Raw genomic sequence first — 16890 nt, 5'->3', positions numbered from 1 at the left:
GGCCCGCACCATCTCCGTGAGAGAGAGAGATATGAGAGGTGAGGAAATTGCAGCCTTACATTGTTATTGATGTACGTGTAGTATTTAACTTATATATAAGAAGAAAAAAAATAGGATTGTGGGTTATGTATTACCTTATCCTATCTTATTCAATATCCCCTAAAAATTCACTAAAATTTACAACCCTCTCTTGGCCTCTCGCTCTACTTCCCGAGCTCACTTTTTTGGAGAAGTATATATATATATATATATACATTTAGAGTGACACTATATATATATATGTGATTATTTCCAGAATTCAATCTCAACACAGCTCTCTTCCTAAAACGGGTAAGACTAAACAATGGCTCCTAAAACGGGTAAGACTAAACCCCACAAAGCCAAAGGAGACAAGAAGAAGAAAGAAGAGAAAGGTTGGTTATTAGTCATCTTCTTTTTTTGTGATTGTAACTATGGTGATTCCTTGGCAACATATACTAAAATATTTGTTCTTGTTTATTGTTTTTGCAGTTTTACCAGCTGTAATAGAGATAAGTGTAGAGACACCAGAGGATTCACAAGTCACATTGAAGGTATGTATTCTGTATTCATTCCATCCATATTGATAAAACTACTTTTTTCACATTTTATTTTTCAAATATAGCCGTATAGTTTTCGTGTTTGTGAGGAGAGTAATTTAATTCGTAACTGCAATGATTAATGAATATGTCAAGTTACCCACATTTTCACCTTGATACGCGATGCCTTGCATGTGTCGACATTTGATAAATACTATTACAATGCGATAAGTTATTAGTCGAGTTGAGATTTACTTGGTTCATAAATGAGATGAATTGTTCAGTTTTGTGCTAGTAAGAGTACGTGTTTAATATATTAGATAAATAAATAAATATTTAATTAAATTTTATATTTGATAAATTAATTTGAATTTAAATTAAAATTGCGCTTGTATTAAAGTACTCTTTTTAAATCTTAATCATAATGAAAAAAAAATTGAGGGTAACAAAAATAATTTAAGTTAATTAGCATGATTGGATTTTCAATGTAGGTTAATTAACCCACCTACTTGGTGAGTTTATTTAACGCATCAAAACATAGAAAATAAGATGGCCGGAAAACTAACACATACCAAGATAGTACTTCCTCTGTTCCATAGTGGTGGAGTCATTTTGCCATTTTGATACATTCCATAGTAGTTGAGTCATTTCTCATTTTAGTAAAAGTCAACACATTTCTTCTCACTTACTTTTCCCTCTCTTACCTCTCTACTTTTCTCTCCTTTTACTTTATTATCTTTTTATTTAATACATTACAATCATTTTCTTAATCTCCGTGCCAGAAATAAATGTCTTCACTACTATAGAACGGAAGGAGTATAATTTAACTGTATAGGACATCCCAAAAACACCTCCTGCCACATCACTAGGACTTCCCATCCCACTGCCACGTCACTAGGACATCCCCTTCACAATCCGCCATTCCCATCGCCCTTCCCACTAGGACTTCCCGCAATAAAAAAAAAGCACAAATTCACAAATATACGTAACGGAATTATAATTTTGACACGGAATACAAGAAAATTGCAAATGCTCCATTAAAAAAATTACATAAAAAAAAGAAAAAAATTACATAATAAAAAAGAAAAAATTACATAATAAATTTTTTGACTCGGCTCACTCCGCCGTCGCCCGTGCCGCCCCCGCCGTCCCCGCCGCTAATCTCGGCGCCATCATCTCCAATGGGTGGCATGCCCAAATCGCGCCGACATCCATCGATGACATCCTTCAACATCCTTTTGTACACAGGATCTGTCGTGCTATGCCACCTATGCATGGTCCGGACCAAGCTAGTCGTTAACTGCGCGCGGGCGAGTCGGTCGATATCTTCTGGGGGAGCAGGGGCCTCCGATTGGACCTCGAACGACCCGCTGCTGCTTCCCCTAGCCCTCCGCTGCGCAGCCTTTTGCCCAACCGGGCGACGACGACGGCGAGAGTCTGATTGAGGTAGCGTGGACACTTCGTCGGCTACTGGGAGCTCGTACGAACCAGCACTGCTGCTGTATTCACCAGAAGCGTTGATCTTCGTCCGCTTCGCCCAGCCCGATTCAACTCACCCACAAAACTTTGGGGAATCCTTCACCACGAGAAAGGCCTCCCACTGATCGAATTGTTTGAACTTCAAGGCTCTGTCGGGGTACTGAGCAAAGGCACGGTTCCGGGCATCCTCCTCGGACATACCGCTGCTTGCTTGGCGGAGATTGTTTTGGTAGAGGCCCGCAAATCGACTAAGCTTAGGCCTCAACCGCTCCCACTGTTTCCGGCACTGTTCGGGAACGCGACGCTTCGCCCCAGCCGGTTTGTGTGTGTGGTAGGCTTCAGCGATGTGATACCACAGTCTGTCAATATGTTGGTTGGCACCGACATAGGGATCCTCGACTACTGAAACCCAAGCCTTCGCAAGCGCGACATTTTCCCACGGGCTCCATACCGTCCTCTTTCCCGTCTCATCCTCATCCTCCTCCTCTGCCACCGTTCGCGAGGAAGAGCCCGGGGCTTTCCCCTTGCCCTTGCCACGTCCCTTCCCCGTGCCTGGAGTCTCCCTTACTGGAGATAGCCCCAACTCCTCTAAAGAGAAAGTTTCCAAGCTGGTGAACTGAGTCTCCGGAACATAAGTGGAGGAGGGGGTATCAGTCATATCGATAACTGGCCGATAGACATCGTCCGCTTGTGGGCCCCTGCCACCCCTCCCCCCGGCATCATCCCCGCCATCATCCCCGGCATCATCCCACCCATCCCCATCATATTTGGGGTCATGCCCCCCATCGCCATCCCCGGCCCCGGCATCATCATATTTGGGGTCATGCCCCCCATCCCCATCCCCGCCATCTTCCCCGGCATCATCATATTTGGGGTCATGCCCCCCATCCCCGCAGCCCTGGGCATCATACCACCCATTCCACCCATCCAATTGTACATATAAGGGGACATCATCCCACCCATTCCACCCATCCCCGACATTGTCGGAACTGTTGTCGCATTTCCGCTAACGTTTCCCTCCAGGTCGATGGGAAACGCCGGAGTCAGCGACTCGCTCGTGGCAGGGGAGTTCCTATCGTTCTCCATTAAGTAGAAATGAAATATGTAGTAAAAGAAGAGAGAAACTTGTTAACACAAGTGGTGCGAATGAAATGAAGTTCAACGAGCCGTATATATAGAGTTTTTTAAAAAAAAATTAATTACCGGACGTCCGACCCAGTCCACAGTGGCGGACGTCCGCCCGCCCGTCGCCCGCACGTCCGAGGACACGCGACGTCCTCACGGGACGTCCGTATCCGACCTTCGACGCCACAATGACGGACGTCCCGATCGCCATTGGAGATGCTCTTAGGATATCATCATAACAAAAGTACAAAACATATATAGCTACCTAACAGACCCTGAATGTCATCGTTGAAATACTAAATTCTCACACATATTTATTTCATTGTGTCATTCCCAAATCCAAATGCATGAATGTGGGAAATACATATAGTTACTCGTCTAGCGTATTTAGAGAATAAATAGTTATTTCATTCGTCCCATTTAAAATATCTACATTATTTTAAATTTATCGAAATTATGATATCTCTTTTCGCATTTAGAACAATTATCTCTTCATTTCATTCGCCTATAAAAATTATGAAGTTTTTGTTGCATTCATCCTATGATGAGAAAATCCGATTACCTACTGACAATATATTGTAGATATTTTTTCAACCAAACGAAATTGTATTCTTTATGAACAGACAACATTGTTTAATCACTAACAGTGACTTTTATGTATATTTTCATGATTGTCATATCAGATACAAATTCATTCCGAGAGAGATAATGACCAAACTTTATATTTTTTCAATTAATTTATAAAATTACAGAGCGAAATAGAATTTGATAAATTTTCATAGTTTTCTAGCAACTTCACCTAAGTTTAATAGTATGTTCATAACTACTAAGTTGTGTAGAAAATAACGGACGTATTTAATTTTTTATAACACACTGTTATTTTGCTGCACATCATTTTGACATTCGATAGTGTCATGTAAGTAAGTCAATCACATGTTAGCAGTACTTTTTGCATAATTAGAATAAATCAATAATATAATAACTTTTATGAAGATTTTAAAGCTTGTATGTAAAATCAGAATTTAACATAAAATTAAGAACTTACATACAAATATGATTATATATATTAGATAAATAATATTAAAATTAATTAATTATTTTAAACATAAATAAGATAACTTCTTAAATATACAATTTAACTAGAATACATGAATTATTTTATCAATTTTTCAATTAGTTGGAGTACAATTATTTGAAAATGCATTATGATGTTTCATCTGATTAGTCACTTCTAATCAATGTTTTAAAAACCGGACCGGTCGGCGAACCGACGAAGCTACTGGTTCATGGTTCAACCGGTTCAATCACTGGTCGAACCATTTTACTGTTGCAAATACATATAATTAAGTATACAATATACAAAATATATTAAATTTACATATAATTGAGTAGTGATCTAGGAAAACCACTACTTAAATGCATAACTAGAGAACACAAATGTAGTTCACTATAAGAGCGATTTAGTTCACTATAAGAATGATTTAATTCACTACAGGAAGGAGTGAACCAAAACGCCTTTACAGTGAACTAAATCCTTCACGAAGTAAATAAGATAACTTCTTAAATATACAATTTAACTAGAATACATGAATTATTTTATCAATTTTTCAATTAGTTGGAGTACAATTATTTGAAAATGCATTATGATGTTTCATCTGATTAGTCACTTCTAATCAATGTTTTAAAAACCGGACCGGTCGGCGAACCGATGAAGCTACTGGTTCATGGTTCAACCGGTTCAATCACTGGTCGAACCATTTTACTGTTGCAAATACATATAATTAAGTATACAATATACAAAATATATTAAATTTACATATAATTGAGTAGTGATCTAGGAAAACCACTACTTAAATGCATAACTAGAAAACACAAATGTAGTTCACTATAAGAGCGATTTAGTTCACTATAAGAATGATTTAATTCACTACAGGAAGGAGTGAACCAAAACGCCTTTACAGTGAACTAAATCCTTCACGAAGTAAAATACTTCACTATAATGGTGTTTTGGTTCACTCCTTCCTGTAGTGAATTAAATCACTCTTATAGTGAACTAAATTGCTCATATAATGAACTAGATCATTTTGATATAATGGTTGAGATTTGTTCTCTAGTTATACACTTAATATTAGTTATACTTTGATCATCTCCCTAATTAATAATATATCAAAAATATTAACCTTTTATTTTAGTTGTAATATAAATATTAAAATTTACTAGTAAATGATTAAATTTCATAAATATTCTTGTTGGTAAATAAAATTAAATATATGATTCATTAGTTATTGTAGATAAAAAATTTAATATTTTATATATAAATAGATAAATTTCATTGTAACTAAAAAAGTGTATTGAACAAAATAATATTATATTAAGCAATAATTAAACATGAATAATTAGTTATTTTATGTAAAAATATTAATATTAATGGTTAGTGTATATAAATTAAATATATAATATAAGAAAAATATTAATATTAAGTAATAATAAATTATATTTACATATTAAACATATTAAATTTATGTGTAATTACAAACTCATATATTTTAAAAATCTAGTGATTATTAAAGCATAATTAAAATATATATTATAATTAACAATTTCTTAAAAGAATATAAAATTAAAATGAATTATTATTTTATGTGGATAAAAATATCATTTTTAGTGTATAAGAATAATTAATGTTCATATAATTTCAAACTAATCATATGGTGGAGTGGTAAAAGTGTTGGTATTTAGAGAAGAGATCATGAGTTCAAGTTTTGCAAACAACGAATTTTGAAAAATTATTTTGTAAAGTAAAAAATCGGTTTCCGGTTCACGGTTGAACCGGTTTGACTGACCGGTTTCGCCGGTCATCAGCGGTTTAACATGTTGGCGGTTTCTAGGGGTGAACCGGACCGAACTGCCTACTGGTTCGCGGTCGAACCGGCCTACTGGTTCGGCCCGGTTTTTAAAACATTGCTTCTAATTAACTAAATCGGTCAACCAGATTGATGTTTAAAATATTTTCTTATCTTAATGTATATATTTATTTTCTTTTTAATTTATTTCACAAAAAATATTTTATATAATTTTTTTCTCACTTTAGTATATAAATATATATTTACTTTCTACATTAAACACATAAAATAACATAGGTCATCACTCATCACTCAAATATCCACAACATTATTACTATGGTGCAAAGTGCAAACTTGACACTGACGTCATACCATTGAATTACAGGGAATATCAACGGATAGGATCTTAGACGTCAAGAAACTATTGGCTGTCCATGTTGACACGTGTCACTTGACCAATTACTCTATGTCCCACGAGGTATCTATCATTTCTGCCCTCATTTTAAAAAATATACTCCCTCCGTCCCTAATTTTATTTCATTTTTCCATTTCTGTTCATCCCACAAAATTTATTCTATTTCACTTTTTACTATTTTTTATAATGGATCTCATATTCTACTAACTCATTCCTACTCACATTTATTATAAAACTAATACATATAAAAGTAGTTAGGACTCACATTTCACTAACTTTTTCAACTCACTTTTCTTTACATTTCTTAAATCCCGTGTTTCGTCAAAGTGGGACAATATTTGGGGGGATGAAAGGAGTAATAAATAGCTAAAGTGGAGAGAAGATAAAATAAAAGAGAGAATAACGTAATAAGAGTCTTCTCTACATTATTCTATCTCTTATTTTACCTTTCTCTCCATTTTAACTATTTATTCATTTTTTCAAAATAAATAAAGATAAAAAGTGAAAAATTTTCTCGGGACGAAGTAAGTATAAAAAAACGATTAAGAACCCGATTGAAATCATAAAATTGATAACATTAAGAACAACAAACTTTGATTTTTTAGACACCAGGTCTATTGAATTAGTGTAGTTTTAGGTAGTGCTGGCAAATCGTGCGGATTGGGTCGTTATCGGGTCAATCTGATAATGACCCAACCTAATAAGACCTAATCTGAACCCGACCTGTTAAGGAAACTGTAAATCCGAACACGAACCCAACCTGCTATCTTCAAATCCGAACACGACCCGCACCCGACACGAACCCCTTATCGACACGATATAATATGGGTTGACACGACACGATAACAACCCGAACCTGATATTATACGATTAAAACCTAATATTACACGATTAAACCTTAATTTTTAACCTAATTTACACAATTAAAATTCGTTTTATACTATTTAAACCCAATTTATAAGAAATTAAAAAATTAAAGTAATATATATATATATTTTTAAATAATAATAAAAATAATAATATTATTTCTTAATGGGTTACCCGTATCCGACCCGAACCCAACCCGAAATTATCGGGTTCTTAATGGGCCAACCCAATAAGGACACGGATCCAATAAGACTTGACCTCAACCCAATAATTTCGTGCGGATTCGTGTCAGATTATCGTGTCGTGTCGAAAATTGCCAGCCCTAGTTTTAGGTGGCAGAAAATGAAAATTACGAATAATTTATCTCAAACAACCACGGTAAGATTCATTTAATTAAGAAAATTTGGTTGCAAAACGACACGTGTTAATAATGTGTATTCATTTTTCTGGAAAAATAAAATTTGATCATCGAAATTTGGCAAATTTATTATTTCACCCACAACAAAAAAAATCTACAAATATATTATTATTTTTAATTAATTCTGATTTTACGCTCTCAATATGAAGAAAATGAAATATCTCAAAGTCAATGGCATTTCATAACATAACATAATATAACATAACATGAAAATGAAATATCTAAAAATGTTATCATTATTATTAATACGTAAATGCGTTTTTTAGTCTTCTAAATGTTCAAAATTGTAATTAAATAATCGATATCTTGTGCAAATAAATATTTATACAAATGTCTTATGATCATACCAAACTATGGAAAAAATAATCTTCTCAAAATTTCATACTCAGAAATTGAAAAATACATCTTTAACCAATAAATATGTACGTGTGCAAGGAATACGATATTATTATACATCATATATTACTAACAAAATATAATAACCAAACCATGATAATTTTTATCCATATTTTGGTGGGAGCAGGTTCGTGGGTCAAGACTAAACGATTCAGTGGAGATTGTAGCTCTCAAGCCATATTACCTAATTATTGTCGAAGGTATATTTTTTCACTATATGTACGACTCATTTATTTTGCTATAATAAATCATTTTAAATATACAATTATCCTATAATCAAACAAATTTAAAACAATAAATTAGTTGTTAAATTAAAAATGTTGATTCGGTGCAGAGGAGTACACAGAACGGTATGCTGTGGACCATATTAGACGGCTCTTAGATATTGTCGCCTGCACAACCCACTTCACCGGTTCACTCACTTCTCCAAAAACCGGAACTAAAGAACCCGGTTCTCCTGACTCGAATTCCGGTTCCCACAATCCAGCTCCGAAGCCCAAATCCGCCGTTTCGCCCAAGCCGGAGGCTTCGGATGCGGCGGCGAAGGGCGAAACCGCGGCGGCGGTGATCTACCCTCCGCCAAGGGTGGGTCAGTTTTACGACTTCTTCTCGTTCTCTCACCTCACTCCACCGATTCAATGTGAGTTCGTTGTGTTCGAGTCTTCAATTCTCATAATTCCATTCATTATTTGTTATGATTTCCAGAAATGTGAACAAATTGAGAATCGCTACTAGTAGTATTCATTGCTTACCAATAAATCCCCAATGTTGCAGATATTAGGAGATCAAGTCGACCGTTCTTTGAGGAGAAAACAGATGAGGATTTATTTCAAATTGATGTTAGCATCTTCCACTAGTTTCTCATAGTGATTTACTTTATTTTTTTGTTATGAACTAGTGCTGTTTTTCCTATCAATTTTTGAATTCAGGTACGGATTTCCACCGGGAAGGCAACAACAATAGTTGCCTCTCGAAAAGGTTTTTATCCGGCTGGAAAGCGTAATCTTGTAAGCCACTCATTAGCTGGTCTTTTGAAGCAGATAAGCAGAGTTTTTGATTCTGTAAGTGAGGACAAAATTGTATCCTTTTAAGCTTCTCCTCTTTTTGAAATTCTGCAATTCAAGTATGTCTGCATCTGATAATTCTCTCAATTTCATCTAATTCTGCTTTAACTTTTATCCATTTGGTTCAGGCATTTAAGGCGCTTATGAAAGCTTTCACCGAGCACAACAGAGTGAGTGATTTAGACTTTGAAAATCTAAAATGAATTTGGCACATGTGAATAACATTATCTGTAATCTCTCAGTTTGGGAATCTTCCGTATGGTTTTCGAGCAAACACTTGGTTAGTACCCTCTCTTGTTAGTGAGAACCCCTCTGTGTTCCCTCCACTTCCTATTGAAGATGAGAGTTGGGGAGGAAGTGGAGGCGGACAAGGAAGAGACGGGAAGCACGAGGACAGGCTGTGGGCAAAGGACCTCGCTATCTTGGCAGCAATGCCGTGTAAAACTCCCGAGGAGCGCCAACTAAGAGATAGGAAAGCCTTTCTCATTCACAGCCTACTTGTTGATGTTTCCGTTTTCAAAGCTGTTGCTGCAATAAAGCAGCTAATAGACAACAATCAGCTGTCTGCAAGCAATTCTGGTTCACAAATTTTACATGAGGAAAGAATAGGCGACCTACTCATTAACGTCACAAAAGATCCCCCAGATGGAAGCACCAAGTTGGATAGCAAAAATGATGGGGGCAAGGTTCTTGGAATCACACACGAAGAAGTAACTCAAAGAAACTTGCTAAAAGGCATAACTGCAGATGAAAATGCAACCGTACATGTTTGTCTTAGTAACTATTAATCTTTCTCTTCGATTTTCCAGCAATGCCTGAAGTTATTTTCTTATATTGAGATCACTGGTTTATACAGGATACTTCTACTTTAGGTGTTGTCATTGTTAGACACTGTGGGCATACAGCCATTGTTAAAGTAACAGCGGAGGTAAATTGGAATGGCAAAGCCATTCCTCAGGATGTGAACATTGAAGACCATCCTGAAGGAGGAGCCAATGCATTAAATATCAATAGGTCAGTAGAGAAAGCTCTACTCGATGTTTGTTTATTTTTCAGATTCTTCACCTTTGGAAAGATTCATCCTGGTTCAAATTCTTTATTCGTGAAAAACTGAGTTACTATTGCTACAAAAATATCATGACAGAGTTATGTGATCCTGGACTAATGAATAAGTATTTTTTATTTTTATTTCCAGCTTAAGAATGCTGTTGCACAAAGCCACGCCCCAATCGCCCAACACAGTTCAAAGAGTTCCAAGTGCTAATATGGAGGAATCAGGCTCCAGTTGGCCTTTGGTAAAGAAGGTGCTAACCAAAAGTTTAAAGACACTTCAGGAAGATGATTCAACACTTAAAAAGTCAATTAGATGGGAGCTTGGTGCATGTTGGGTGCACCACTTGCAAAATCAGGCTTCAGGTAAAGATGAGCCTAAAAAGAATGAAGAGGTTAAAGTTGAGCCAGCTGTCAAGGGTCTTGGAAAGAATGCTGGATTGCTGAAGGATATAAAAAAGAAGTCAGACGATCAAATAAATAAATCTGACCCAAACAAGGAAGTTTCTGCTAATTGCAATGTTGATGCAAACAAGGACTTTGGAAAAGCGGACAAGGAGATTATGTGGAAAAATTTGCTTCCCGAATCATCATATATGCGCCTTAAAGAATCAGAAACTGGTCTTCACCTCAAGGTCTCCTTTATGCTTTTGTAATAAATTACTCCCCCCTCCCGCTATAAGTGGCACATATACCTTACTGGGCTACCCGATTATATGTTGCCTAGTCCAAAAACAGAAGTTTGTGCACACAAAAAGTTTAGTCAACTTTAATGGACCCTACCACTTTATAGTTTATACATAGAACACAACTTTCTTAATCTACGTGCCCAATACATGTAGGCCACTAATAGTGGGACGGAGGGTATATATTTTATGCAGTGTTATTATTTTGGTTTACATCTCTCAAGAGGTGTTCTGGGAAAAATTTGTAGTCTAGAGAGGGTCTTTTGGAATTGTAACAAAATGAAACAAAACCTTCTCATTTATAGATAGTGGCAAAGTTAACACATAATCTCTCTGGAAAATTGATGTTTGCAGTCACCTGAAGAGTTGATTGGGATGGCACACAAATACTATGCTGAAACCGCCCTTCCAAAATTGGTAATTCTCTTATTCAGAACATATCTTTAACAGGTAGTTGAACCTCTGATATGATATTTATTACTTTCTTCCATATTCTTCTGACAGGTTACTGATTTCGGGTCACTCGAGCTTTCACCGGTTGATGGTAGGACGCTGACAGATTTCATGCACACTAGGGGTTTGCGGATGTGCTCCTTGGGCCGTGTGGTAATTTCATTTAGTGTTCTTATTTTTATGTAGTTTATGACCTGATTGCTTTCCACTGCATACTCTGGTGTGGTATTCTTCTTGCCCATTTACCTGTCAAACCATGGTACATATTAATTGGTTCCAATGTCACATGCATCTATCTATCTAATTCATTTATGTTATGAATTGATAATATTTTTCCTCTAAACTTCTCAAATGCTATGTTCAGGCTTAAAAAACGATCTCTTTGCTCCACTGTTTGCTTTTTGCCTGTTTCACATTATACGTTATTGTTAACCGTTGTAGTTCCTCTCAAACTTATTTCCTTTTGAATCATCCTTATTAGGTCGTACTAGCAGACAAGCTCCCTCATGTTCAGTCCCTTTGTATTCACGAGATGGTTGTTCGAGCTTATAAGCATATCCTTCAGGCTGTTATAGCAGCAGTTGATGATATTGCTAATATGGCTTCATCAATTGCTTCTTGTCTGAATTTGTTGCTGGGAACACCTGCCACACAAAATGGTGAGGCAGATATAAATATTGATGATGAATTGAAATGGAAGTGGGTCGAGACATTCCTTTTCAAGAGGTTTGGCTGGCAATGGAAGGACGAGGCACGCAATGATATACGAAAGTTTGCTATTCTTCGTGGTCTGTGCCACAAGGTACGCAAATTTAGACTGCTATTAGCTAAGAACGTAGCTCTACTAATTTATTTCTTTCCAGGTTGGTCTTGAACTTGTTCCGAGAGACTATGATATGGATTCTCCCTTCCCATTCAAGAAATCCGATATAATTAGCTTGGTGCCTATTTACAAAGTATGCTGTTCGTGATCATTTGAAAATATTGAAAATTTTTCTTCCGAGGTGGTTTCAAGTTGTTCTCATAGCATTTGTCTTCCAACAGCATGTTGCTTGCTCATCTGCCGATGGACGTACACTTTTGGAATCATCCAAGACTTCCTTGGACAAGGGAAAATTGGAAGATGCTGTTAGTTATGGAACAAAGGTAAGCTAATGACATGATATGTTCCCCACCTTTCGAGAGGCTTTAGATAATGGTAAAACTATGCTCAGGAATGGGATAAAAGAGTATGATGAACATATTATTAATCTTTTGAAGGCACTCACGAAACTGGTTTCCGTCTGTGGTCCTTATCATCGCATGACAGCAGGGGCATATAGTCTATTGGCTGTGGTGCTCTACCACACTGGGGATTTTAATCAGGTATGAGGATACAAATCCAATCTACAAAAATCAAGAGTCCTTGTTTAGCCTTCAAATCAAAATACTGTTTTAACAGTCTATGTAAAATGTTAAGCCAAGCATGAAATGTCACATAAAAAGGGCATGCTTCACTGCCTTCTCCATTACATATCAGCAGCTCAAAAAAAAACACCACCCATACTTTTGCTGAACTATATTGCGTCCTTTTTAATTTGGACACTGCTGAGCATACTAAATGTCTCTTAATTTTCAATTTTTTTTAAAAATAAACTTCTGATCTGATTGGCTTTATCATACGATAATATACGAATAGGCTACCATTTACCAGCAAAAAGCTTTAGATATCAACGAGAGAGAGCTTGGTCTGGATCATCCAGACACAATGAAGAGCTATGGAGATTTAGCTGTCTTCTACTATAGACTCCAACACACTGAGCTGGCACTGAAGTAAGTAAAGATATTCTCTGTATCTTTCACTTCGGGCTTTCTACATGTACGCCAAAAACATCACCATAAATTGGAACAAGGGACTTATTTTATTTTATTTTTTTCAGATATGTCAACCGTGCATTATATCTCCTGCATCTAACTTGCGGCCCTTCCCACCCAAATACTGCTGCAACGTATATTAACGTCGCTATGATGGAAGAAGGTCTGGGGAATATCCATGTTGCTCTTAGATGTCTCCATGAGGCTCTCAAGTGTAACCAAAGACTTCTAGGAGCTGATCATATACAAGTAATATCCTTTTTTCTGCTGTTTTTGTGTGTATATGGTGGTTATATAATATATCCAGTTTCATTCATAGATCAGATTTACTACTTATGGTTGACCTTTGATAAACCTTCATAATAGAGCTCTTCCGGTAACTGTTTCTGAATGGCAATGCCTAAAAGGCATAAGTTTTCTTTTACTGAGTATACTGCTTCTTTTCCAGACAGCGGCCAGTTATCATGCTATTGCAATTGCTCTCTCATTGATGGAAGCATATTCTCTGAGTGTTCAGCACGAACAGACCACTCTTCAGATACTGCAGGCTAAACTAGGATCAGAAGATCTACGTACACAGGTAATGCGTATGCCTGATGATTAAAGAGTGACTTTGGAGGTGCCCCACTTCCTTACCTTGTTTTAAATATCTACAGGATGCTGCTGCATGGTTGGAATATTTTGAGTCCAAGGCGCTGGAGCAGCAAGAAGCTGCACGCAATGGCACTCCAAAACCAGACGCCTCCATCTCTAGCAAAGGCCATTTGAGGTTGGAATACATTATACTTGTTTTGTAAATTCAAATATACTTGCTGTCTTGTCTAACCTTCCTAAGACAAATAGTTAATGGCAGTTTAGTCTCTCATTACAGATTAATGAAAATATATTAAAACTATACAGAAAAGGCTTTGTTTTTTTGTTAAATAAATATATTTGTTTAGTAGTCTACATTTATTCAAACAGCTGATTTGAAACACTTTTGTTCATCATCTTTGAAATCAGCGTTTCGGACCTATTGGACTACATAACCCCTGATTCAGAGATGAAAGCTAGAGAAGCCCTAAAGAAGCAAGCTCGTGCCAAGGTTGAAATCATGTTTCTAAAATATTTTGTTGTTTTCTGTTTTCCTGATGCATTCCCTGACCAAGAAACTATTGTACAGCTCAAGGGAAAATTTAGTCCAAACTCGGAAACTGCGATGGATGAATATCAAAAGGGAGAGTTCACATTGAAAAGTGAACCTGTGGCAGAGAACTCCAGAGATAAAGAAAATAGATCTGGAGTAGAAAACAAATCTGAGCCTCAGTTTTTGGACATGATTAAGAAGACTGATTCATTTGTAGGAGAGAAAACATTGTTGGACCAGAATGAAAATGTTGAAAAGGATGATATCTCAGAAGAAGGATGGCAAGAGGCTAAGGGGCGCTCTCTTATGGGACGCAAGCCCTCTGCTTCAAAGAGGCCAAGCCTTGCAAAATTGAACACCAATTTTTTGGTTGCTTCTCATCAGTCTAAGTCTAGAGGTAAACCAAATAGTTTCGGCTCTCCTAGAACAAGTCCAAATGAAAGCGCAGCTTCATCTGGCCCAGTTCCACAGGGTCCTAAAAAGTTCATCAAGAGTGCTAGCCTCAAGATGAAGCCGAACGGTCCTTCTCCACCAGCTAGTGCCAAAGAGAAATTGACTGACGCAAAATCAGCACCTAATAGTCCTATCCCAGGTTTTGGTGAAGTTGCTAAAGCTTCTATTGTTAGTTCAAGTGTTCATGCTGCTGGAAAGCTTTTCTCGTACAAAGAGGTAGCTTTAGCTCCACCAGGTACCATTGTTAAGGCTGTTGTGGAGAAGAATTCTGGGGAGTGCTGTGCAGAAGAAAATCTGATGGCGATCAAGGAGACGAGTAGCTTTGATACAACATTATCAACATCAAAGAAAGTGGTGGAGGCTGATCAAATTCAAAAACTGGGGGGTGAGGTAAAAGAGATGAATGGAACTAGGAAGGAGGAGGATCAACATGCGACTAAAGGTGCTTCTGAAAATTCGCAAGATAATGTAACTGTTAGTGAAGTAGAAACGACAGTTGAAACAATGGAAGCTGACAATGGACACAAACCAAGCTCAAGAGCTGTGGCTTCTGCTTCCTCTATTGGCCTAAGTTGTACTGCTTCCAAAAAAGAAGCATCAGAAACTCAAGTTGTGGCGGATCTTGTATCTCCATCAGACCCTACGGATACTGCCACTCAGTTGGTGGAGAATGATGCCTCTGGGTTGAAAGAAAAGATGGTTCAGGAAGAAAACAAGGCTAGTTCATGTAATGAAAGTGAAACTGTTGGTTTGCTGACGGATGAGGAAGGGAACCAAGCTAATGGAAGTGGGGCCTTGTCGCCCACTGAAGCTGAAAAGCAAGTCGATACAGAGATTGGAAAGGAAACATCCAAGAAACTATCTGCTGCAGCTCCTCCATACACTCCGTCGATGGTTCCAGTTTTTGGAACTATACCACTACCTAGCTATACAGAGCATGGTGGAATATTGCCACCGCCAGTGAATATAGCACCAGTGCTTACAGTTAACCCTGCCCGTAGGTCGCCGCATCAATCTGCTACTGCTAGAGTTCCATATGGTCCTCGCCTCTCAGGTGGCTATAACAGATCTGGCAGCCGCGTCCCGCGGAATAGGCTTGCTTTCCAGATTGCTGAAAACAACGCCGACCCGAATCATTTCAGCACTCCAAGAATAATGAATCCACACGCGAATGAATTTGTACCTGGCCAATCATGGGTTACAAGTGGTTATTCAGTTGCTCCCAATGGTTATATTTCCACACAAAATGGCATTCCTTTTACCCCAAATGAGTATCCTATATCACCAAATGGAGTGGGAATGTTACATGATGGCTTCCCACCATTACCAAATGGTATGCCTGAAACTCAAGATGGACTCCTGGTACCTTCAGTAGATCCAACTGATTCTCCCGCAGAAGAGAATACTGAAGCTGACGAAGAAGTGAGTCAGCATGCCGTGGCAGAGGGGAATGTACCTGAATCATTGACAGACTCAACTATAATCCCTTTGGAAACAACTGAAGTACAGGAAAATATTGATGAAAAAACTCATTCCGAACAGACAGTAAAGAATAATGATTGTGAACATGGAGGAGAGTGTACCGACGCAGATGCAGAATCTCCTAACGACATTCCTCCAGATGGTAAGAGCACTGACATCGGTGGATGTAGAAAGAAAGACAATCAAATGATGGGGTGAATACAATGATGGAGAAGCAGATGCTACTGAGTTCACTGAGTATATATTTTTGTAGGCAAGTCTCCTCTTAATCGGGGAACGTTTCTTTCCTCTTGTTGAAAGTTCTGTATGAAACCAGAATTGTTCTAGCTCGTTTGGTGAAAATTCATCAAGTCAGGCAAGGCAACAGAGAGTTTTGATCTTCAAGAACTGATGCAGCAATTTGTCGACAGCTCAAATACTTCACCACGGAGTTGGAATCGACAGGAACTGCTTCGTACCTGCTGATCAGTTCAATACGGGCTAACTTGTGCCGTTTTGTGATAGTCAGGTTTTGACGTGACACTAAATCCTCTGTAATAAATGGACATAGATTCCAATTCTGCTCATTTTTCAGATACGTTAATGGAGTATGTGAGTAAGCTTAAATAACAGGCTGCTTTTT

At 37.5% G+C, this 16890-nt stretch overlaps 1 protein-coding gene across 1 annotated transcript; it reads left to right on the top strand.

Moving 5' to 3' along the window:
• The first annotated feature begins 174 nt into the window (after positions 1–174).
• LOC121750335 (protein TSS-like) lies at positions 175–16877 on the top strand. Its single transcript, XM_042144856.1, has 23 exons — positions 175–413; positions 511–572; positions 6390–6482; positions 8228–8300; positions 8435–8740; positions 8875–8939; positions 9030–9161; positions 9293–9334; positions 9407–9931; positions 10021–10178; positions 10360–10849; positions 11255–11317; positions 11405–11506; positions 11835–12155; positions 12217–12309; positions 12398–12499; positions 12614–12718; positions 13032–13165; positions 13273–13456; positions 13656–13787; positions 13864–13976; positions 14210–14291; positions 14370–16877. The coding sequence occupies exons 1-23, from the start codon at positions 344–346 to the stop codon at positions 16464–16466; spliced, it is 5544 nt and encodes a 1847-aa protein (XP_042000790.1). The 5' UTR covers positions 175–343; the 3' UTR covers positions 16467–16877.
• Positions 16878–16890: the final 13 nt, after the last annotated feature.

The sequence above is a fragment of the Salvia splendens genome, chromosome 10, assembly GCF_004379255.2.
Source record: "Salvia splendens isolate huo1 chromosome 10, SspV2, whole genome shotgun sequence".
Taxonomy (NCBI): Eukaryota; Viridiplantae; Streptophyta; class Magnoliopsida; order Lamiales; family Lamiaceae; genus Salvia; species Salvia splendens.
This window is presented reverse-complemented; position numbering and strand designations above follow the sequence as displayed.